We start from the raw sequence: 26,105 nt of genomic DNA, 5'->3' as shown, positions 1-26,105 counted from the left end.
GCAGACAAATCTCCAAGCAGACATAGACAGGGGCAGTAGGGGGGCCAATACTACATGGCCAAAATGGCAGACTATCCGATGCAATGAGTACCCCCGGGGGTGCCTATGCTACCGGTGAAAGTAGCACTAATGCAGCCGAAGCCCCCTTTCAAAGATAGAAGATGAAAGCTCATGTCATTGTTCACAAAGGGGCCAGAAGCTCAATGCTCTCTGCCAACTGCTAACTGCTGCAATGCCACCATCGCGAGCTCGATGCAGCGTCTCCATTATGCCAAACATCCCAACAATGAACTAGACCACACTTGCTATCACAGTTACATGAAATGTTCCATTTACAATTTCTTTCCTTTATTTCCATTTTGTGTGTTAAAACCTTTTCCTTGCTGCTATCAAACTAGGACAGCTGACATTTTCTACCTAGTGGAGAGGATAATCTATCGGACTCCAAAATGCTGAGAATATGAGAGTAAGGTTAGATATTCTACCTAACCTGCACATGGCGAGTGTTCCCTAAGCACTAGGAAGCGATGACAAATGAAATGAAAAGGCTGCAATGAGAAAACATATCAAAGGCTAACATACCAAACACCTCTTCGTAGTGTCTACATGGTTTAAACAGCTCCTTGTTTAATGTGAATATCCCCCCTCAGTCTCAGTTTAAGATTTTGTAACAGCAAGCAGCAACATTTCCTTCTAACCTCCTGATTCGTAAAATATTGGCGACCTCAACAAAATGTAGGTGGAAAAAAGTAATCTGCACACGTAGATGTCACAATCCGGATTCAGAGAACCCGAGTCAGTAAATATCTGTACCTGTAATAGGAGATAACAATGGGAACGATCCACAAATCCGGAGGACTGCCCGGTGGAACTCGTTTTGGGGACGGAATGGGAAAGGTGTTCAGTGGCATGCAAAACGCTATACATGCCTTCGCATGCACAAACATTTTGCAGGCAAATTCCCACTTGGAAACGCACATAAAAGCATTCATGTTAACATCAGTAGTAAGTGTTTTTGCAGGGTGGAAAAAGGGAGTAATCATCCCTATATCCTATTTTGTGTAGAAGGGAGTTTCACCAGAGAGAACAAATGTTCTATGTGCCACAAATACATAACTGTGCACATGTAGATCCATAGTAAGCGTATTCAAGCAGACTGCTGGCTATGCAGACAATATGCAAGCCGGGGCATGCAAATGAATGATATGCATAGATTTGCATGAGTAAGCAAGCTAATTCTTTGTGGATCCCTGAAAAATGTTGATCCAGGTAAATCCCAGACATAAAGCTATGATGCACAGACTAATAACTTTTCAAGAATTCTTACTGAACCGCCACAATTGTATTGTATGGGCCGTAGACCACATACATGTATATAGAGTGGAGAGGACTTCACAGAATCCGTCGATTTCTTTGAGAGTCCCCTTTTACTCTGGCACAGTGGACTGCTTTCTCAGAAAGCAGTGAGAGGGTAAAGCATTAAGTCACCCCTATTTTTAGTGCTGTTTGCTTTTCTTAGTGGAGGAGGAGTGCTCTGCTTGGAGAGGGGATGCATCTATTAATCAGAGAATCTTTCATTTCCATTGGCATTCTTCTTGTAATGGCCGTCTGAGCTCTTGTACAAGATGGAAGAAATCCATGTAGCATATAAAGGACCCAAGAGAAACTGCCCCTGTGTATGGCTTCCAGGTTTTCATTTTCAGCTATTCCTGCCTGTTTCTGGAGACTCAAAGAGCCCATACAGTGTTAAAAAGAAAACAGAGAGAGCCTTCATTCCACCGAAATGTCCTTATTTCGCCAGCAGAAAGAAACCCTTGTCTGTAAATAATGAAATTGTGCAGCACCCTGAGCCCCCAAATTCTGGTCCTTATTAATTTTCAAGGATACAGACAAAAGACGTAGTAAGAATAGCTAGAATGGTGCCAATGGGAATGGATTTCTGAGCATCTTTTAAATCTCCAGAGCGATTGGATCCAGCCATGATGCCTAGGAGGTAGAAGCAAAATGTTAGGACACAGGCAACAGCAGAAACAGGAAAATCCTTTTTCAGGTGATCAGAAGAAAGGCTGGGGCACAGGCAGAGAGGGAACAGCAGCACCTCATGTATTGCATTTCTAACATTTGACAATTATTTTATTATCAAACATAACCCATGTTTCAGACTACCTTTCGTCTAATAAACGGGCACACTGAGCCACAACAATCCCACCCCCTTATCATATTTATGGAAATAGGGGGTGGAGCCACACGTGGTGTGAACAAAGAAAACTATATCGAATATGCTACTTACCAGTATGCATCTGTTCTGACATTCATATCTGTGCATAGATCGCCGCCTAGTGTTGGGTCCGGATGATTGCACATTGTTGTCCTGGAAGAGTCTTCGAAGTATCACGAGATAGGTGGCTCCTCCCCTGGACTACAGTGCGCATGGGTATCCTCTCCATCCTCAGATTGTTTTTCGCCATTTTGGCAGTGATGGAGTAGATGCAGTAAGTGATGACCATGCTATACAGTAATTCTGAGTGTTGCAGACGCTACAGGCGCCGGGGAGGAGGGTGGGCGATATGAATGTCAGCAGCCCTACATGCCAAGAACAGATGCATACTGGTAAGTAGCATATTCGGTTCGAGGCATGTGGGCTGCTGAATTCATATCTGTGCATAGATTATATAGTAGTCTCTCCATTAGCGGCGGCTGCCCGTGTCAGCTGCAGCAGTCTGAAAAAGGGTCTTGAGAACAGCCTGTCCTACAGCTGCCTGCTGTTTTGAATGTACATCTACACAGTAGTGTTTAGTAAATGTATGCATAGTGGACCATGTGGCTGCTCTACATATTTCTTCTAAAGGAATGTTGCCTAGGAAAGCCATGGACGCCCCTAACTTTCGTGTTGAGTGGGCTCTTGGGGGAATCGTTAATGTGCGTTTAGCTTTTTCATAGCAAATTTGAATACATTTAACGATCCATCTGGCTATCCCTGCTTTGGAAATGGCGTTGCCCTTGTGTTGTGGAGAAAAGGCAACGAACAGTTGTTTTGTTTTCCTAAAATCCTTTGTTCTGTCTATACAGTACATGAGGGCCCTCTTTACATCTAGTGTATGGAGCATTCTCTCTGCGACATTTTCTGGATTTGGAAAGAAAACAGGCAGTTCAATAGTCTGATTCATGTGGAACTGCGATATCACCTTAGGCATGAATGTGGGGTTGGTACGTAGTACAACTCTGTTTGCGTGAACCTGTATGAATGGCTCTTGAATGGTTAGTGCCTGGAGTTCACTAACTCTTCTCAACGAAGTTATTGCCATTAAGAAAGCTACTTTCCAGGTGAGGAATTGAATCTCACATGAATGTAGAGGTTCAAAAGGTGGACCCATCAATCTGGTGAGGACCACATTCAGGTTCCATACCGGTGCCGGTGGGTGTGTTGGAGGAATCACTCTTTTGAGTCCCTCTAAGAAGGCTTTGATGGCAGGCACTCTGAATAAAGAGAGGTGCTGCCTGTTCTGAAGATAGGCTGCTATGGCGGTTAGATGTATACGGATGGAGCTGTATGCCAGATTGCATCGGTATAAGTGTAACAGGTAACAGATGATGTTCTGAATGGATGCATCCAGCGGATTAATGTCATTGTTTTTACAGTAAATGACAAATCTTTTCCATTTAGCCGCATAGCAAGCTCTGGTCGTGGGTCTCCTGGCCTCCTTGATGATATTCATACATTCTGGAGGCAGGTTCAGGTAGCCAAACTCTAAGACTTCAGGAGCCAGATCGCCAGGTTCAGCTGTTGCGGATCTGGGTGCTGAATTTCGCCATGGTTCTGTGTTAAAAGTTTGGGTGTTAGCCGCAGTCTTTGAGGCGGCACCACGGAAAGTTCTAGTAACGTGGTGTACCATGGCTGGCGTCCCCACATTGGAGCAACCAGGATGAGTGTCATTGAGTGTTGCCTTAGTTTGCGTGCCACTAGCGGTATTAATGGCACTGGGGGAAAAGCGTACGCAAATCTGCCTGACCAGTTCATCCATATCGCATTGCCCTGCGACTGTGGATGCGGGAACCTGGCGGCAAAGCTTTGGCATTTTGCGTTTTCCCTTGTGGCGAATAGGTCTATCTCTGGATGACCCCACTGCTGGAAGTACGGTTGGAGTACTGATGGATGTAGCTCCCACTCGTGCATTTGGTGGCTGTGTCTGCTGAGCAGATCCGCTATTTGGTTGTCCTTGCCCGGGAGGTGTTCTGCCATGAGGAACATGTTCCTCTGAATGGCCCACCTCCACATGCTCTGAGCCAGATGAGACAACTGTGGAGAGTGTGTTCCTCCCTGCTTCTGTATGTAGTACATGGCAGTCATGTTGTCCGTCCGGATCAACACGACTTTGTTGCACAAGTGTACTTTGAAAGCCTTCATTGCCAGGAAGATTGCCATCAGTTCTAGCAGGTTGATGTGCATCTTTTGTTGCTGTATCGTTCATAGTCCCTGCACTGTGTAATTGAGTACATGAGCTCCCCATCCGTGGAGAGACGCGTCCGCCGTCAGTATTATTTGTGGAACAGGCTCTTGGAACGGTCGGCCCTTGCAAAGGTTTTGTGGATTCCACCAATGCAGAGAGTTGTATGCCCGACCGCTCACCAACACTAGGTCTTTCAACTGTCCTTGAGCCTGATTCCATTGACGTGCCAGGCACTCCTGAAGCAGGCGCATATGTAGTCTCGCGTGCCGGACTATGAAGATGCAGGAGGCCATCATGCCTATCAACTGCATGAACACTCGCGCTGGAAGGGAGTGTTGAGGTCTGAACTTTTTGATCAGCAGTTGCATGCTGTTGAGCCTCGGTAAATTTGGCTGAGCTTTGGCTGCCAGAGTGTCTATGGTCGCGCCCAGTTATTGCCGTACGTGGGCGGGTTGAAGATGTGACTTTGGATAATTCAGTGAGAATCCCAGACTGTGAAGAAGGTGAATGGTGTGGGATATGTGGCTGGCACACTGCCTGGCTGACTTTGCCTGAACAAGCCAGTCGTCCAGGTAAGGGAAGACGTGCATGTGCTGTCTCCTTAAGTGTGCAGCCACTGTCGCTAGGCACTTGGTAAAGACTCTGGGCGCCGTTGTTACTCCGAAAGGGAGGACTTTGAACTGATAATGCTGATCCTGAAGAGTGAACCTGAGATATTTTCTGTGTGATGGGTGTATGGGTATGTGGAAATGCGCATCCTTTAAATCCAGTGTTGCTAGGAAGTCTCCCTGACTGAGTAACGGCAGAACCTGCTGGAGGGTGAGCATATGAAAATGCTCTGACAGAATGTATTGGTTGAGAGGTCTCAGGTCCAGTATAGGTCTGAGAGACCCGTCCTTTTTTTGGGATTTAGAAGTACAGAGAGTACACCCCTGACCCTCGCTGTTCTACAGGCACGAGCTCTATGGCTTCTTTCTGCAGCATACTTAGTACTTCTTGCTGCAATAATGCCAAGTGCTCTGCGGACATAGGACATAGGACGGTGTCTTGGTGGTATGTTGGGTGGATTGGATGTTAATTCCAGACAATAACCGTACTGGACAATTTCTGTGACCCACCTGTCTGTGGTGATGGATCTCCAGACTGGCAGGAACTGTTGGAGTCTCCCCCCGACCGGTGTTATGTGGGCGGGGGGCAGTGACAAGACGTCACTGTTTGTTATTGGCGGAGGACCTGGTGTTGTTGTGTCCTCGTCCTCTGCCTTTGGTGCTGGATCCACGATATCCACCCCTATTGTTCTTATTATAGGTACTCTGGGTACCTCCTTTACTGTACTGCTGCTGGGACCCCTGACCTCTAGCTGCTCCTCTATTCCCGGGGCGACGAAAGGAGCCACTCCGAAACTGCTGCGACTGTAGAGCCCCCATAGATTTCACAGTTTGTGTCCTTTTTAATCTTTTCCAGTGTAGTGTCAACCTCGGGGCCAAATAAAAAGTCTGGGTTGACTGGTTGATTCAAGATATTATTTTGAATCTCAGGTTTGAAACCTGATATTCTCAGCCATGCGTGCCTCCGCAACATCACACTAGTGTTGATTGCCCTTGCTGCAGTGTCAGCTGCATCTAGTGCGCATTTGATGGACGCATTTGTAATGGGTTGTCCCTCTCTGATGAGGAGCTCCGCTCCATCTTTGTATTCATCTGGTAGGTGTTCTAGCAGTGTTTCTAGGGTATCGTAGTGTGACCTGTCGTATCGGGCCAGGAGTGTTGGCAATGCGCCAGATGTTTGCTGCTTGTGCTGCTATCCTCTATCCTGATGTTTCTAGCACTTTGGACTCCTTGTCTGGAGGAGGAGCATCACCTGTAGTCTGCGAGTTAGCTCTCTTGCGAGCATTAGAAACTACCATGGAGTCCAACGGCAATTGACCCTTAATGTACGTTGGGTCTCCTGGGGCTGGTTTGTATTTTTTCTCTATTCTCGGGTTCAATACCTGTGCTCTGGTTGTCTCCTTAAAGATGTCCTTAGCATGTTTAATAACCCCTTTTAACATTGGTAGAGTCTTGTCCGTTCTTTCTGATGTGGAGAACGTGTCCACCAAGAAATCCTCCTCCACAGAGTCAGTATGAAGTTCCACTCCGTGATTGGCAGCCGCTCTTTCAATGAGGGTGTTAAAAGCAGCAGTATCTTCAGTGGGAGATGGTTTTATATTATAAGGATGAGTGTCAGGAGCTTTTTGTGGGTCTCCTGGGTCATTAGGGTCTCCCCATGCTTGATCCTGGTCTTGCTGTTGTTCATCAGGGTCATTATCCACAGGATAAGTGGTATCATCCTCAGTATAGCCTTCTCCTGCATCCGCCTCAGAGTGTGTGGGAGAAAAGGATGGTGGTTCCTGATCATAGGTGTGGTAAGGTTCTACAAGCACTGGTGTCGAACCTGACGCCATTTTCCTTTTTAGTGGAATTTTGTATGAGTCCAAAGCCTTTTCTGGAACAATTCTCCGCTTGCGGAACAACAGCCTACCAGTGTCGGCGTCGATAAACTGGTCCTGTGAGTCTTCGACATCGGTTCTTTCCGTGGACACTGTTCTTGGTTGTTCGATACTCTTCCTAAGTTCGAACATCTTCGGTGCCCCCGGTGGTGGCAATCCAAACTTGATCGGTGCCGGCGCCGAGTGAGCCATGGCGACCTTGTGCGGTTCGGGACCCGCTTTCGGTTCGAGAGTGGCCCGTTCCCTGATGCGCTTTAGGGACTCCGACACCTGTTGCAACGTGAAGGCAGACGGTGCTTTGGAACCGACAGGCTCTTTGGAGACAGGCCTCGACGCGGTCTCCGGTTTCTTTCCAGTCTTCGGGTGTTCGATCCGAAGTTTGGGATCGACGCCTTGTTGATCCAGTATTTTGGCAGTCTCAGCACTCTTCGGTGTTGTTGTAGTCGGATCGACCACCTTGACCTTGGTCGTTGGTGCCCCAACCTTCGGTGCTATAGGCCGTTGCGTCTTCTGTTTCTCGGTGCCGAAGTCCTTTTTTGGTTTCTCGGTACCAAAGTCCTTCTTTCTTTGGTCGGCTCCGACGTCCTTCTTCGGTGTCGACGGATTGGAGGGCTTCGATGCCTTCGGTCCGACCTGAACCAGTTGCACTTTCGGTTTCGATTTGACCGGTGCTGGTTTTGGTTTCGATTTCACGGAATCGACTCCAGTCATTTTCGATATTTCTGGCTCTTTTGAAATGTTCGAAGCCGGGCCTTAAGGCGGGGCTGTAGAACGATCCGACCGATCTTGGGTAAGGCCCGCAGGCGATCCCTCGACCTGAGCCTTATCAAGACTATCTCCCTCGGCCTCCGCATCGACGGATTGGCCTAGCTCCTCGCCTGAGCTATCTTCCTCGGCCCCAAGGGCCTCATCGTCGTCTCCTACCTCGTCGACGACGTCTTCGTCCTCGAAGATCTCCTCATCATCGTCGTCATATTGGGATTCATGCGCCGAAACATGGCTCGAGTCTATCTCTTCGACGCTCTCGACTTCTTCATCCTCGGTGCTGAATATGTTAACCGGGTTAGGCGCCGATTTTTTGGCCTCCAATCTAGCCGCCCGTCTATTCCGAAGGGTCTTCTTCGACCGGAACCGGGCGCAGGCCATACACCTGGACTCATCATGATCCGGTGATAAACATTTGTTACACACCGGATGGACATCAACGTGTGGATATTTTGCGTGACATAGAGGACATCTCTTGAAGGGAGTCCTCGATTCCATCTTCGAACGTTGATCGATGGTCAGACCGAAACTCGGTCCGAGAAGGGTGAATAAGTCCGAGAACGAGTATAATAATTTATCGATACCGAACGCAAACAATACCGACGATATCTAAAGGCTTTTGGCCTTAAATATAGTTTTCCTAACTTGAGCTAAGATAAGCACATCCGAACCCAATGGCGGAAAAAAACAATCTGAGGATGGAGAGGATGCCCATGCGCACTGTAGTCCAGGGGAGGAGCCACCTATCTCGTGATACTTCGAAGACTTTTCCAGGACAATCATCCGGACCCAACACTATGCGGCGATCTATGCACAGATATGAATTCAGCAGCCCACATGCCTCGAACACTCTTTTATGCCTTATACACAGCATGTTTTTACTTTTCTGTTTTCACAGCCCAAAATCTTTCACAAATTCAGTAAATTTCATCACAATTATTCAACTATTTGGGGATGTCTGAGTAGTCATGGACATGCTATGAAGACAAATTAAACATTGTACCATGGTTCTCCTGACAAAATCAAACATTCTATGAGTGATAATATGAAATGATAAAAGCAAAGCCGATCACAGCAGTCTTTTCAGGTCTCCAAATGAGCACCACTAACTATAAGCTTGTCCTGAAATCCAAGCATCACATACCTGTCACAGACGGAAAGAAGATTCCAACTAAAAGAGTGAAGGAGGTAGCGACGTCTGCAAGAACATAGTCTTGGTTCGTAGCGCCCATAGCATCCACAGATTTGGCAGAGGGCTTTTCGATGATATCACCTTTCTGAAGATAAAAGCTCCACAGGTTCTCTAGAGAGGTCGGATATAGAATGAAGGACCTAACTAAGAAGCAAACAACTGAGAAAGACAAGACTGTACAGAAAGACATAGTTCAGGCTGGAAGCCAGGGCAAAGTTGCTCTTACCTGTAAATATACCACTTGCCATTCCAGGAATGCCCTCAATGACTGTGACATTGTTATGAACAAAGTATTCATCACAGGTAGCGTTTAGCTGGTTTTTGGAGGGGCAAAATAGGTTCCAGAGTTGAGTGGGCACAGTGATATTATCCTTCTCCTCAGTCTTGGCACAGACATCTATGTGACGCTGGGAGAGTGTACGGTTTCCAAGCAGGCATACACTAGGAGAAAGCAGACAATACATTACAAATTGAGAACAGTAGGCGGAAGTGAAAGATTGATATCAGACAGCCAACAGTAGGCAGAAAAAGGGACTAAGAATCAAGATATTTAATTGGGGAGAAGAGATTTATGCAGAATTTATGTTGGAAACAGAAGAAAGCAGCTCAAAGAGAAATGGGAATTAGGGATATTTGTCTCACCCAAGACTAACAAATTCGTTCACAATGGCTAAGTAAGACTGATAGTAAAACTACAGATTTATGTACTAGCTTCCCCAAAATTGGCATTAGATCACACACAGTGATTTAAACAATGAAATAACAGATTTGATTCTGCACCCACTTAAATGGACATTTATTCACACGTCATAAAGACAGTGAAATCAAAGAGATTGAAAGAGCAGGAAAATGTAGCTTAAAATAAGTATCCTAAATTGTGCAATATATTAACACAAGAATGCCCAAAGAATGAAATAATCGAAAACGTGCCTTTTCTTAAAAATGCAAATTAACGTGTAGCATGTTTTTTTTTCATAGTAAGCATCCATTTCCATTGTAATTATATTGTCAAGCCAGACTAGGCTAATTTATTTCTCTACTTCTGCCTTGCCTTCTTTTTTAACTTTGTCCTTAAATAGATGCCTTTAGAAGATGCTGAACAGTGCTGTAATAAACAAATAGTTCTCGTTTGACATGGCATCTTTGTAGAATGTGCTGACTTTAAAAATGTAATGCTTTTTTGTCTAAGCTACATGTTCTCATCGTATTTAGTTAGATTTTAGTTGCTACATATTCACAATAATGAATTCTAAACAGTATATTAAAACACTGGTGTATGCAGGAAACTGTGAAGCTCATGACTTAATTCTGTAAAAGTTACAACTAGAATGTTTCTGCTCTAGAATAGTTCATTGTCACACAGTGGAGTTCTGAATAGATAGTTCTCGTGGGACCTCAGAGTGAATTTAACGCACATTAATGTTAGCAACTCAGTAGACGACCTGTGGATAATATCTTGCTGACTTTGTACGTTTACCGTGGGAATGAAGAAAGTAGCAGACCATCGGATGATCCTTTTCCATGGTTCGAGATGACCTAACACTGGTGTGGATAGAGACGTGTCTTTGTATTTAATATATGTGTTTCTAGTTAGATTGGAGAGAGTGTACTTACACCGGCCTCTTGAGCTCGCTCGGACGGCTTTTATGCTGTCCAAACTGGCCCAGGCTATTTTCTCTGTGACAGTCATTTTTTCTTTAGCCTTTTCCCCTATTTGCTATAAGGTACTGCAGACAGTGATTTTTAAATTCTTAAATGGTTATAGCTACTGAGGTGCCTAATTTCCTAGCTTAACTTCCAGCAGTTGCTACTGCGACTGTTTGCTGATGCTGTTTTGAGAGAGTAAATTCAGATGAGTTTCCAGGACTACTCTTCACGAGGAGCTCAACTACAATCCGATGCTATTTCAATGCTCCTTTAAAACTCACTCTTTTCTGCAAGGACTCTTTATGGGTTCTGGTAGGGTAGAATAGGGACTTAGTATTGTCTTTACAGAACACGCTGTAATGTTCTTGCTTGTCTTTAAGCATTATTATTTCTTGATATTTCTGTAAACAGATTGATCAAATTTCTAATTTGAATAAAGATACCAAAAACAAAATACTAAACTCTTAAAGACCAATAAATGTTTTTGAACTATATTAAAACTCATTTTTGACTAAATATCATAAGTTGAGTTTAATGAGATTCTGGCGACTTATGCTCCATTCTGAAACGGTGGCAAAGATCCAGGTGACCTGATGAACAAAGCGCAGAGTTGGAGACTACCTTTGTAAGTCATGGGCTGAAGTGATTTAAATATAAAGTATTTCGCAACAGAAAATGACATCAATCACATGCATGATGAGGATAGGCAGTGAAATCACAGATTTGAATAATGTGTACCGTGAAACGGAGATTAACTCCTTTTGTACAAGAAGAACGAAAATGAAATCCTTATTAGTTCATAGTGCGACAAACTGTGACTGGATATCCTGGTCTGGATTCATGTATCTGTACTGCAATTAACATTAGCTTAACATAACATTAAATTAACAGTGAACAAGAAATATTAAACTGAATCCTTGCACCCCTCTCCAATGGAAAATAGGTTACATCGTTGCCCAGGACTATGGCACAGAAATCACTGATTCTATTCCAGTGCCTATTTTGTACATTTTATATACATTGTATGATGACTTGTATACGTACGGAAAGTTAGGTGGTGCAAATGCAGACTTTATTGCTCCAGCATAAATGGCAAGGATGGACACAATCACGCAAGCCAGGAACAAGGAGGCAAACTTGTTGACATACTTGACTCCAACAAAAACCACAAGAGCCATTACCACTAGGAAGATAGAGCCATAGACACGCATGTTATTCAACATGGCTGCTGAGCTCTCTCCATCTTCGTTGGTGTCGAAGATTTTAGCCTCTGGGGCAATGTACACCTGCAAAGACAAGCAGAAAAGGGAAGCGTTAAACTCTAAAGTAAAAAAACTACTTAATATTCCTGACATAATCATAACATTTTGATATGATGGGAGCAGACAACAAATAGTACTATCATATTTCCAAAAATTTTGTACTAACTACTAGTTTGGCCTTCTGTTTTTTGGAACAAGTATAAAGAGCTGAATTTATTCCATTTTTTGGTATTGATTTCAGTGCATTACCTGAATCTAAATAGAATATTATGATCAAACGGAGTAGTAAGGAGGTTGCTAATGTGGAACAATAGTGAATTTTGCAACGATTTATTGCTTTTTTTTAGAACAAAGGCTAAGTAGTAATCAAGCACCTTTAAAGTCATCTAGCCTAGAAAGCTTATTGGCCCATACCGAGATCTGCACTTTCGCTTTGAAACAGAAAAAAGAACTCATTCTTCCTGCGGTCACATGAGAAGGCTGTTCCTCTATACAGCATCCCTGTGCTCGAGGTCTATTAACACAGGTATCTTTCTTATCGGCATGGTATCTTTTAATGTCTCAAGTGAAGCGGTCCTGTCTCCGTCTCCCTTGCTACTGTCAGCCAGTGAGGCTGGGAGAATGCTAGGAGCATGGAGGGTGTGTGCTGGGGCTGGGGGTAGAAGTGAGGATCCTGACCCTGATTTTACACCAAGCTGCTGCGGGCATCTGCCCCTGCTGGGGTCAGTTTTACTTCAGCAACCTCAGGCGCAGACCACATGACAAATTGCTAATGTGACGATGTGTAACATCTAACTTTGGACCCTTTCTGAACACTAAAGGTACATGCCGTTGAAAGTAAAGTTAGAGGGCAGCAATGAATCCACCAGAAAGAGCATTACCAAAGGAAAGCCACTCGTGATGGGTATTTCTACCTATGGGTCCCTTATCTTTTGACTCGATACCAAAGCACTACCTCCAAAAAGGGGGTCCTGCGGAGTGGACTTAGACAAGGACCAGCACATTAAATGGCTCTCCCTGCCAAAGGCAGTAATGGCCGGTGAAGGTGTAAACTTGTTCTCATGCAGCAGCCTGGAAGATGTTTAACACTAAATCACCCCTAGCCAGCCCCATACTGGTGGCCTAGGCTTTGGTAGAATTAGCCTGGAGGCATTCAATGGGCTCCCTTTTGGCCAGAGCGTGGCACGTTTTCATGCACAGAGCAATCCTGTACCAGTTTATCTTTGAAGGAGGAGAGTAAGGCCTTCAGAGTCAAACAGGTGGAACGAAGCTCAAATAGGTTGACGTGGCGCCTCTGGTGAAAGGTCCCTATTATTCACCTAGTCTAGAGGACTGCTCAACCACAGGGACAACTCCTCCATCACTGCACCTCTGAGCCCAAAGCCTGTCCAGAAGAAAAGAGTTAAGAATGTGGGTAAAACAAATTGATGTATCTGCTGTTAAGGCCCTTTTCTTCCAATGTCACTCATTAAAGCATATTCTTTATCTCTTTTCATTTCCTGCCCAGGTACTGATTCTTAATACCTTTGTGTCGGCGCGACTCAATTACTTGAACTCGATCTATCTATAAGTACTTGATCCGTGAATGGCAGTTAATCCAGAACTATGGCACAAGACTTGCCAAAGGCCTTTACCCAAGGGGTCTCATTACACCTGATGTTTATAGTACATTGGTTTACATTTAGAGATCAGATTCTTTTTGAGGTCGTGTGTGGTACACAGAGCTGTCTTTACCCTTGAACTATCACCACATAACCATCATTTTCACTGGAACAGTGTTGCGATCACAGTACAAACAGAAGGAAGCACCTGTATACCTGCAGGACTTGTATGTGTTCTTGAAAGTACAGGACACTGTCCAGCACCCAGGATCCAAGAGAAAAAAGCCTGGGTTAAAGTCAACATCTTGAACTTGTCCTTCCAAATGAGGTGTTCAGAAGTGGATGGTATCGAGTAGGCTTGAGTCTGGCTTTTTGGGCACCAAAAAGTATAGACAGTAAAACCCACTGCTCTTAATCTACAAAATCCTCTGTATGGCCCCTTCCCCAGTAGAGATTGAACTTCTAGAAGCATAGCCTGATGAATTCTGTAAGAACACAGGTGGGTCATAAAGGGGACCAGCAGTAAAGGGGAGGATGTAACCATGCTGAATAACCTGCAGCACCCACAGCTCTGATATAATTGCATGCTAGTCAGGAAAAAATGTATTCGGCCTCTTATTACCTGTGCATGACCATGAAAGGGGGAATCAAAGAGGCTTGGCAGCAGTCACAGCAAGTCATGACTGCCATTTTTGGTGGTGGTCACTGTCTTAGCTACCAAATCATCCTGTGGAGCCGTGAAATGGCTGCTTGTTGTATGGTGTACAAGGGCTGCCACTGGGAACAGGCAAAACTCAGAGTATCCTCCAAATTTCTAGTATTGCTAATGGAATTGATGGTGACAAACCCCCAGAGCAAGGTATAGCAAGGTTGTCTTTGAAGTGCTCTAAGGCAGAGCCTGCCTTTTATCCAAAGAGCTTTGAGCCGTCAAACAGCAAATCCATAAGCGATCCTGTGGTTCTCAACCAGGCATTAAGCCTGATCACTACACTATTGCCCATGGTGCAACCCCCAAAGTCTGTCATGTCCATGCCGGCCCTCAAGGCACACTAAGCTGGATGGTGTTCATCTTGGATGGTCTGAGAGAAGGAATTCCTTCCTACCTTTGTCAGCGATGGCCAACAAGAGCTCACTAGCCATATACCAAAAGGCATATGTATAGTGTTCTAGCAGGCAGATGGCATTCAGGAACCTCAGAGCCAAACTAGAGGGAAGAAGACTCTTTCCTGAATGAGTCAGTAGGCTTAGATTCCATTTCTGGCAGCGCAATATGCAATGCTCTGGGATATATTTTGTGGGTAGAGGGCAAGCTCTCGGGAGCTTGCTCAGAAAAGCTGGGTCTCCACGGGTAGGCCTATGATGGCTAGACACTGGAAGGCCTAAGAGGGGAACCAAACATGGTTTAGACCAGGTCGCCATTAACGCTTCTGCCAAAGCCTCGTTAAAGGACAGCAAGGTCTCTCAAGGAGCAAGACAAGACTCCAAAATGTCATTCTGTAAATTTGCCTTTGTCTGTATATCTATAGTAGGTAGCTGAAGGCTTTATGCAGATTTGCAGGCTACAAATGGAAAAGAAGTAATCTCCTCAGTAGGAAGCAGTGGGATCGACAGCAGCCTGTGGAGTTCTGGGAATAAAGTGATCAGCCTTGGAATGGGTTCCGAGTAGGATGAAGGGGGCGGAAACAGTGCATTTGCGTGCCAACTGTGCAACTCTCCTTGACGAAGAGTTAAAAGATTGCGACAAGTTCAGCATGAACCTCTTGCGTTCATGGCAAAACTAGTCTCTCTATTTTCTATTCCACTTACCCGAGGATGGTGACGTGGAACAGGACCGGGCGGGACGAAGTGGGAGTACTGTCTTCAGCAAAGTACAATTTTACTTAACATTTGCTAAAGGCTTTCAGGTGCATCAGAAAACATTTTTCGCAGGACCTGGAGTTGTCCTTAGACATTTGCCAAACTTCATGTGAATCCGTGACTGATATATGCTTCCTGTAGTTGATCCACGTTTCAAAGCCAGGGGTTTTTGGCAACTGCCTCATCCCTAGCACACCATCTAAGAAAGCCAATTATGAAATCATTGAAACGCAGGAACAAGTTGGGAGCAGGGCTCCAGATCTGCATTGACGGACATGGGAAAAACAGAACTGAAATCAGGATGCAGGGGGATTGCCATATATAGGGCTCCATGTCTTCCTTTTCAGGGGTGCTCTGAATTTACCGCAGAGCCAGATGGAGTCACCTATAAGTGCATAGGAGTTATTCAAATGAAAAGTACCAAATCCTGTCTGGTGCCTGGGGAGAATTCAAAGGGTGTGTGAGAGTTGTGATTAGAAGTATCCATGAAAACAATAGTTTAGAAGGGGTCTTGATTCAAAGAAAGAGGTTAAAAGGCAGCCTTTATGGGATGTTGAGTGGTGAAGTGAATGGAGCACGCCAGGTGCTGTCAATGTGCTGTTGGTTAAATGTATTCTTTGTGAAGAAGACATTGATGAAATTGCACTTGTCTGTTACATGTGACATCTGTGGGTCTAACAGATGGTTGCTATAGTGGTTGGCTGTCTTGAAGAAGGGTCGGCTTCTGTTGGAGTCTTCAATGATAGTATTGATGCAGTATTCTGCTTCTGCTGATATGAGTTGTCTGCAGGTCGTGCAAAGGCAATTGAGTGGGGCAAGGTCGTCAGGGCATCGACCTATCTTCCCTTTCATGCCTACAAACGGTGCACTACTTGTTAGATGGGTTCTTGGATTACCAGGGTGCTGTTTGTTACTTTTGAGCTGAACGTTTTCATTGGAGGAAGGATGTTTACAGGATTGGCCAGCAATATTTTCAAGTTGTTGTAAAGGAAACTCATGGCAGATGCTTGGGGGGTGGTGTTGACTGATGGGTTTCAGCTGTAGGTTGCTGATGAAGAAGTGCCTGAAGAATATTTACATTTATTGTTATTTAGCTGCCTTTTATGTATTGGGTGGATGGAAAAACGGGTTTTGGGGGTGGCAAGATGGCCAGTCAACACCAGGAGTTGGGAATGTTTGCACTGAATGCTTGGTAGTCTTGAGAGGAAGAGGTCTACGGCCTTCACCATGAATTGGTTTGGTGACATGCTGTACCTTGCTGAGTATTTCTATGTTGAGAAAGGCGTGTCTAAATATATTTGTGCTTTGGGTTGTCAGGGAGGTCGAAGTCTAAGCAGGGTAGTATAGGTATTTTAGATAGATGGGATAGTGAGAAGGTCAGAGAACTGAAGAGCACCCTGGTGGCAGAGAGTAGGAAGTGGCGTGTGAGACCCTCCATGGTCCTGAGTGTCACTTGTTTGCCTATGGGGCGGAGCCTGGAGGACCTGTGGGTGACAGAAAGGCCTAACCCTTTCTGTGGGCACAAAGGTAAATAGTATGAAAAATGATGTGGTAGCAAGCCAGGTTGCAGTTGAATTTTCATCAGCGATCTGCTTTTCTTCCATTTTTTCATATTAGCCAATGATGCACTTGTTGTCAGAGACGTCTTTGGAGCAGTATGCAGTCCACTTCTTAGGTTTGAACTAACATGATTTTATTGGTGCTTGAGTCTTTATATGGTTACCTAGGAATATGTTAGAGTTACTGGGAACTAGCAAGTGTTTGCTGGAACAATGTTAGAGCGATGAATTGTGGGCTTTTTATTTTATTCCTACCTTAGTAGGAGGTGAGATGCAAATGTGGAGTTGTGATCAGCTTATTTTAAATTGCTTCTAATGTGCGAATTAGACAGGCCACATGATGAGCTGAAAAGGGACCTGGTCTGCTAAGAGTACAAGGTACAGCCTAGTGTGGCCTTTTATAGTATGTGACTTCACCGTGGATTCAACCTTGCAAGACCTACTACAGATGTCACAAAAGCATTCACAATGTATAATACATTGTGAAGTATGAATCAGTGGTTTACGCCCTTGCTTCAGTATCTTGTGAGGACAAATGTCTCTCAGGTAGTCTTAAGTCTTGCTTCCTCAAAAAATTGTTTGAATAATTTTTCAGAAAGCTGGTGAAAATTCTTCAAACATACTAACAAGGTATGATCTATCTCTCTTCATAATGTTAAATGCTTTCATATTAAATATATTATGATTTGTTTAATTTTTCCAGTTGTATGCAAAACATTGGGGCTAATTTCTAAATGAGTGATTGATGGGGTAGTGTGTTCTGGATGGAAGGACAGGACTGATATGTTAAAAAATCGATTACTACTAGAAGATATCTTTATCTATATTTTCAAGCCATGAAAATGTTTGTCATTATACTATCATATTGTTTTAGTTAACAGAAGATCACATTCTCAATTATATCCTGGTCAATGAAAGAATTTACAGTTCACGAAGCAGTGAGGGACATATATTTCAGAAACCGGGACACTGAAGTGGCACCTGTGTTTTAGAAGCAGGAAACTCCGGGATGGACTTAGTGATTCTTTCTGGTAATGGGACTTTGGTTATCGGATCTGTGGACTACAAGCTATCATTTAGCAAAGCTTACACGTAGCCTTTCTTTGCTTATTTGTGCTTTTTGTAGACTAGGTTTCAGATTGGAATGTTAAGTACTGTTTTAATTGTGATACTCTGACCTCTCAAAGGAAGTAAATTACTTTTCAGCCATTAGCAAACAGTTGAAAGAGTAGAATGTAATAGTAATGGTCATTAACATATGATAATTCGGATTATTTACTATTATAGAGAGATTTTAGAATTATTCTTCTCCTTTGCTGTGATTTACTTGTTTGAGTCTTGCGACTAGCCTGTGTATCAAAAGCTTAAGCTTAACTGTAAATAATTTTTGGAGTTAATAGGCTGTTCTGCTCGATTTTCCCGGCCTTCTTGTGAGGAAAAGTAATTGAATGTGACTTCAGTCTCTTACCATTCAAGTCTAAGGGTTAGAGTAGTGAATGGAGCCTATTTACTAGGCACTTCGACATGATCCTGTGCTCTTCCCCATAGATCAGGGCTTGCACACATAGCCTAGGGGATAGATTTGTTAGTATTAGGGATAACCTGTCCTGTAGTGAGGGTATTTCATGGAGCCGTGCTGAATTCAGGCCTGGTAGGCCTCAAACGGGAGAGACTCCATCTTTCTTTCTGCTCCGGCAGCTTGGGATGCTTCTAGGTCAAATGTAATGTTTTAGTTATGAGGTGTTATTCGCTTGGAGAGAACCGGTTCAGGCCGGCCCTTATCGAAGGATTGTATTTTTCTTCATGCCGAAGACACTACATCAGGCCGGCCGGCTGGGAACGTGTCCTTGGTACGGGGAGGTACAAGAATTTGGTGGGCGGCAGGTTACGGGCCGGAATTTTCCATGAGGAAACGCACCTCTATATTAGTGAAAGTCTGAGGCAGTTACATGTTCAGTCCGTAGGCGGCATCTAGCCGTTAGCAGTAAAGCTACTACTTATTCCAGGGAAGACAGACGCCATCTTGAAGGCGGAGAAGAACCGAGAGACAGATACTCTCCTAGCAGAATAGCCAGAGAGGAGAGAGTAGCCGAGAAGGAAGAGGTCCCAGTGACTCGGAGAAGGGTGAAGAGAACAGCGCATAGCGGTGCAGACATGTATCCGTGACTGCGGAGGTGTGACTTCCAGGCGAGCCGAGGCACAGACGAGAAGGGAACCTAGATGACCACTGAGTGCAGGCTACATACTACTAAGGTGATGTCGACCCTTTCTTATTAGAGTGTACAACTTCATCTTTCACTTTTCTTTGCAGGTTATGTGTTATATTGTAATGTTATGTGATTGCGTATGTAATGAGTAATAAAGTACCCAGTTTGTAGTGAACCAACATGTGCTGCGTGTTCTTGTATGAGAGGGTAGCCTATTCTTCTAGTCAGCTGCGGCTACATGAACAGATGTTAACCCTGATCAGGTAAGTGGTAACTGAATAGGGGAAAGAGGAGCCCCTCGAACCGGAGAACAGGCTATGCTCGAACTGGCAGTCCTTGTGTGATCTGATGAATAGTGAGACTGATTCCCTTTTTGTATGTTATGGTGATCATAGGATGAACTGTCGTCTGAGACTGCCGTCTGGGTAGAGAGGTCTGGATTCGTATGGGATCGCGAGGCCGCCACTTGTGATACTGTCGTATGGGCAGAGAGGTCTGGATTCGTATTGGATCGCGAGGCCGCCGATTGTGCTGAGACTGCCGTCTGGGTAGAGAGGTCTGGATTCATATGGGATCGCGAGGCCGCCACTTGTGATACTGTCGTATGGGCAGAGAGGTCTGGATCCGTATGGGATCGCGAGGCCGCCGATTATAAGTGCTGAGACTGCCGTCTGGGTAGAGAGGTCTGGATTCGTATGGGATCGCGAGGCCGCCACTTGTGATACTGTCATATGGGCAGAGAGGTCTGGATTCGTATGGGATCGCGAGGCCGCCGATTGTGCTGAGACTGCCGTCTGGGTAGAGAGGTCTGGATTCGTATGGGATCGCGAGGCCGCCACTTGTGATACTGTCGTATGGGCAGAGAGGTCTGGATTCGTATGGGATCGCGAGGCCGCCGATTGTGCTGAGACTGCCGTCTGGGTAGAGAGGTCTGGATTCGTATGGGATCGCGAGGCCGCCACTTGTGATACTGTCGTATGGGCAGAGAGGTCTGGATTCGTATGGGATCGCGAGGCCGCCGATTGTGCTGAGACTGCCGTCTGGGTAGAGAGGTCTGGATTCGTATGGGATCGCGAGGCCGCCACTTGTGATACTGTCGTATGGGCAGAGAGGTCTGGATCCGTATGGGATCGCGAGGCCGCCGATTATAAGAGGTCTTGGTATGTATAGTAGGAATTCCCTGTCCTTAGGTGGTAGATATATGTGGTTGCACTATTGTAAATAGGCCCTAGGGAGGGGGTAACGTTCTGGCTGGGTTAGTGAGGCTCTGATGAGCGGGTTCTATCTGATCCGAAAACCCAAGCAGAACATAGGCTTAACCAACTACCCATGTCTTTTAAGCCTCTGTACAACTGTTACATTTAGCAAAGACATTTACTGTATGTTGTTTCTTTTTATCTATGCAATGATATTAATTAACTGGTCGATAAACTAATTTGCCTCTTTCTGGCAGTAGTAGAACCTTGAATAATCTAGTGTCCAGACCTACTCAAATGAAGACACTCTTGATACAGCATACTAGTTCCACTGTGTTCAGAAGGCGAGGATAGCCTAACCCTGTGGTGTGATAATGACTGGTACGCAGATAAGAAGTCACACTAAGTCTGTCAGCTCAAGGATTCCTCTAGAATATATTGAATATTTGTGTATGCAGAATTGTAATAGAAGAGAGCCACACCACAGGGGTAACTGGGTCTTAAACATTTCTGGGCTTCAATTTAAGATGAGGGAGAATAATCAAAAACCAATTAATCCATCAAGAACTGTTGAAGAGGGGAGACCCTCGGTCAGTGATCAGCTCTCCCCCCGCAGCTCCGCTCGTACCCTCTCTGCCCTGCAGTCCCATACAGGCAGGGTTCAAGACCTCTCCCTGCTCGCATTTTATTTTAATTTCCCGCACTCACATTTTATTTTAATTCTCTTGCCTTATTTTATTCCTGGCATTTTCGATATATTTCTTGGCTCGCTCACTTGCTTCTTGACTTGCCTGCCTACTGCCCTTCTGGGCTTGCTTTCCCAGCTCCCCCCGTAGTCCATATTCATCGCTAGTGCGCTTCTTTTCCCGCCATAACCCGCCCCGCTCCCGCCTCCCAGCCGCTCGCCCATCCCCTACTTAAATGGCGACCGCTGAGGGGAGCGCGAGCTAGATCCCTGACTCTCGGTCAGTGATCAGCTCTCCCCCCCGCAGTTCCGCTCGTTCGCGCTCTGCCCTGCAGTCCCACACAGGCAGCGTTCGAGACCTCTCCCTGTTCGCACTCGCATTTTTATTTTAAATTCCCTCACTCACATTTTATTTTAATTCTCTTGCCTTATTTCATTCCTGGCATTTTCGATATATTTCTTGGCTCGCTCACTTGCTTCTTGACTTGCCTGCCTACTGCCCTTCTGGGCTTGCTTTTCCCGCTCCCCCCGTAGTCCATATTCGCTGCTAGTGCGTTTCTTTTCCCGCCATAATCCACCCGCTCCTGCCACCCAGCCGCTCACCCCTCCCCTACTTAAATAGCGTCCGCTGGCACGCCGAAGGCGTACCTAAGGCAAGCCCATCTGCGCCCATCCGCGCCTGGACCGCGCCCAGCGGCAGACCTCCTAGTCCCCGCAATAGCCACGACAACCGACGATGCTACGACACAGACTTCCTCTATGGACTCAACACCAAACGATCATCAAACTGCTTCCAGGCCAGCCTGATACTCACCCATGGACCCTTCTCCTGCCGACACTGCAGCTTCTCCAGCCGCCGAACACCAGCATGCCCCGCCCCACCCGTCAAGACAGGACGCAACCACCTCAGATGCTTTCTACTCAACACCCCTCCGTCCACAAGCACTCCATCGAACTCTGGGACCTACTCAACTCAGCCTCCCCAGACGTCGCCTTCCTAACAGAGACCTGGCTGAACTCCTCCTCGGCACCCAACATTGCCACTGCCATCCCAGATGGCTACAAGATCACCAGGAGGGACCGCAACAACAGAGCTGGAGGAGGAATTGCCATCGTCTACAGGAATACCCTCAGAATCTCGACCAGCACAGCAGACACCTCCAGCACCACCGAACATCTCCACTTCCAGATCCCCATCGAACCCAACACCACCCTCAGAGGAACAATCGCCTACAGATCCCCGGGGCCCCGGCTACAGTTCATCGACGCCATCTCCGACATAGTCAGCACGCAAGCCCTTGCATCCACAGACCACATCCTCCTCGGAGACCTGAATTTCCACCTCGAGAAAACCGACGACAGCAACTCCATCGCCCTGCTCGACAACTTCGCCAACCTCTGACTCAAACAGCTCGTCACGGTCCCCACCCACACCACACATGCTAGATCCCATACTCTCCGCCAGCAAACACATCACCTTCAGCCACACCGCCGAACTCCACTAGACCGTCCACCACTGCATCCACTTCACCTTCGAGAAACCCACCACGCAGCACCACCCGCAATGAATCCCCAACCGCAGCTGGAACAGGATCACCGAAGACCAGCTCATCACCACCCTCACCCACAACCCACCTACCGACACCACCAACACATCCGCCCACAACCTCAGGCAATGGATGGACGACTGCGCCAACACCCTCGCCCCGATTAACAAACCCTCAAACCGACGTACAGACAGAAAGACCGGCTGGTTCACCACCGACCTCCAGGAGTCCAAGCGGAATTGCCAAAAACTCGAGAAGTGGCACCATGAGCAGACACCGGACAACCACGCTGCTCTCAAGGACACCAGCCGCAAGCACCACCAACTCATTCGAGCCACAAAAAGGACCTCCTTCCAGGAACGTATCAACAACAATGCACACAACAGCAAAGAGCTCTTCAATGTCGTGAAGGAACTCTCCAACTCCAGTTCCAGCGCAGACATCCCACCATTGCAAGACCTCTGCGACTCACTAGCCTCCTTCTTTCACCGCAAGATCGCAGACATCCACGACAGCTTCAACACCCAAACCCTACCAACAGCTGCTAACACCACTAAGTCTCCACCCCCCAGCCTCACCAACCTCCTAGTCTCCTGGACCCACGTCAACGACGACGATACCATCAAGACCGTGAACACCATCCACTCCGGCTCACCATCCGACCCTTGCCCTCACCACATCTTCAACAAAGCCAAACGCATCATCGCTCCCCAACTCCGGAAGATCATCAACAGCTCCTTCGAGACCGCCACATTCCCGGAAAGCTGGAAACACGCCGAGGTCAACGCACTACTCAAGAAACCCACAGCGGACCCAAAAGACCTTAAGAACCTCCGGCCCATCTCCCTGCTCCCGTTCCCGGCGAAAGTCATCAAAAAGATCGTCAACAAGTAACTGTCCCACTTCCTCGAGGAGAACATCATCCTGGACCCGTCCCAATTAGGATTCCACAGCAAGCATAGCACCGAAACTGCCCTCATCGCTGCCACCGATGACATCAGGACCATGCTGGACAACGGCGAAACCGCGTCCCTCATCCTCCTGGACCTCTCGGCCGCCTTCGACACAGTCTGCCACCACACCCTCCGCACACGCTTCCACGACGCAGGAATCAGCAACAAGGCCCTGGGCAAGATCACCTCCTTCCTCACTGACAGAACCCAGAGGGTCCGCCTCCCCCCATTCCGCTCGGAAGCCACCAAGATCATCTGCAGCGTGCCCCAAGGATCATCCCTCAGCCCTACCCTTTTCAAGGTCTACATGGCTCCACTCGCCAACATCGTCCGCTCGCACAACCTCAACATCGTCTTCTACACCGACGACACCCAGCTGATCCTCTTACTCACCATGGACCCCGCCACTGCCAAAACGAACCTCCACGAAGGACTGAAGGCCGTCGCCGACGGGATGGAGAACATTCACCTGAAACTGAACTCGGGCAAGACGGAGGTCCTCCTCCTCGGCTCCTCCCCCTCCGCCTGGGACGATTCCTGGTGGCCGGCCATGCTGGGAGTCGCACCGACACCCACCGACCACGCACGCAACCTGGGATTCATCCTGGACTCATCACTCTCAATGACCCAACAAGTCAATGCTTTCTCCTCCTCCTGCTTCAACACCCTACGCATGCTTTGCAAGATCTACAGATGGATCCCCACCGGAACAGAAAGACGGTCACCCACGCCCTCGTCAGCAGCAGACCGGATTACGGCAACGCCCTCTACGCTGGAACCACAGCCAAACTCCAGAAAAGACTGCAACATATACAGAACGCCCCGCACGCGTCGTCCTCGCCATCCCCCGCCACTCCCACATCACTTCCCACCTGAAAGACCTGCACTGGCTCCCCGTCAACAAGAGGATCACCTTCAAGCCCCTCACCCACACTCACAAAGCACTCCACAACGCCAGACCAGCATACCTCAACAAGCGTCTCACTTTCTACACCCCAAATCACCAGCTTCGCTCCGCCGACCTCGCCACCGTCCAACGCATACACAGAACCACCACCGGTGGCAGATCCTTCTCCTACCTCGCCGCCAAGACGTGGAACCTGCTGACCTTCATGAGACACCTCAAGACCTGGCTGTTCGAGCAGTAGCTGCTACCCCCAACCCCCTCAGCGTCTTCAGACCCTCACGGGTGAGTAGTGCGCTATACTAATGGCTGATTGATTAATTGATTGAGATGAACCACTGACAAAATGCAAGTTGCTATACCCAGAATTATTTAGAAGAGTGCAATTTCAATATTCAGCCTTAACGGACACTTTTCATAAGTATAACCCACAAAGGACGGTTTGCAATACCAACAGGAGAGTATCTTGAAATGCAAAAAACGGCATGTAGGCAGAACCTCTGACTAAACGCTTAGTAAGGTAACAGACACCAAGAGAATTAAAAAGTACGATACTATGCAAAAGTGCCGTTTCATGCCTGAGAACTGACCTCATTCCTGTGAATGTAGGTTTCCAATACTTAACACCATAGCTAAAGGTTATTGACAGTGTCAAGTCAGACATATATTGATGTGAGCACTGCGACACTCAAGGTCAATGCTCTTGGCACCAAAGTGTGCTGTTATAACTGTCAACATGTTTGACATTATGTGTGCTCAGAGCACAAATCAAGGGAATGTTACATTTATATAATTTGAACACTATAGTATCCAAACTACTATGACAAGGAATCAGAATGGATCCAAGGGTGTTTATGTGTAAAGATGCTATTTCTTTTCAAGATGGAAACATTTACACATACGAGAAACATAATTAAGTGTTACTGTTAAGGGCCTATTTAGAAGTTCAGCTGTCTATGAACATAGATAGCAATGCTTTGTATTTTCTTTCTTCCGTCGTTCATTGAAGAGAATGACTGGTCAATGTAAGTGTAAAGCGGACTGGATGTACTTCATGAGACCAACATCATTTTTGAATAATGTTAGGCAACAGGTAAAGCAAGCCATTTAAAAATAGCATATCCAATCAACACCTCCCCAAACATAGATCCGTATAATGTTTCCAGCTCTGCATTAAAAGCCAGCAAGCCAAAATGTACATGATGTCCCAAACACATGATCATTCGCACTCAAAGGATTTGCTAGGTTTTGTACAGGAAAAACATTTCATTCCTATTGGAGCATCTCAGAACAAAATTAAAATAAACAAAATCTTAACTGACGTTTTAGCAATAGACAAGGTATAAGGACTGATGCAAAAAGTAATTCCTTCTATCAGCAAAATATTTTTGACTAATACTACTTCACAAAGTAATAATTGATCAAACAGGGGCAACCCTATTACCCGAACCTGGGGCAAATTAAAGACTATAATACTAACAAAGGTTCAAGCATAAAATTGCACAAATCATAAATCTAACTAATATTGAAAACAATACAAATGAAAGAATTATACTAACAAATCATGAAAACTATATCACATAGAATTATTTTTGCTAAATTATAAAATGATACACCTACAGACTTAAGCAATATGGCTGCTTTTACTAAGACAATAATGTAAAAAGACAATTCAATAATAGACCAATTGTGCTCACACACTTACACAGCAAACCTTATAAAAAACACAATTGGCAGTGTAAACAGAAAAACAATGACAGAGGCAAATAAATTAACAAAGACTGATCGAACAAA

At 46.0% G+C, this 26,105-nt stretch overlaps 1 protein-coding gene across 3 annotated transcripts in view; it reads right to left on the bottom strand.

Annotated features, from left to right (window-relative positions):
• The window catches only part of LOC146869374 (solute carrier family 12 member 6-like), a 720,118-nt gene that overhangs the window by 356,090 nt on the left and 337,923 nt on the right, over positions 1–26,105 (bottom strand). For all 3 annotated transcript variants that reach the window (XM_085599658.1, XM_085599660.1, XM_085599655.1), the window contains 4 exons: positions 11,585–11,826; positions 9,120–9,334; positions 8,846–9,004; positions 1,888–1,986 (listed from right to left, as the gene is read on the bottom strand). In XM_085599658.1, coding sequence (XP_085455784.1) covers positions 1,888–1,986; positions 8,846–9,004; positions 9,120–9,334; positions 11,585–11,826 — 715 coding nt within the window. The remainder of the gene's footprint in view (positions 1–1,887; positions 1,987–8,845; positions 9,005–9,119; positions 9,335–11,584; positions 11,827–26,105) is intronic.

This window comes from Triturus cristatus, chromosome 1_1, assembly GCF_964204655.1.
Source record: "Triturus cristatus chromosome 1_1, aTriCri1.1, whole genome shotgun sequence".
Taxonomy (NCBI): Eukaryota; Metazoa; Chordata; class Amphibia; order Caudata; family Salamandridae; genus Triturus; species Triturus cristatus.
Note: the sequence above shows the minus strand (reverse complement) of the source record. Positions and strands in the feature narration are given on the sequence as shown.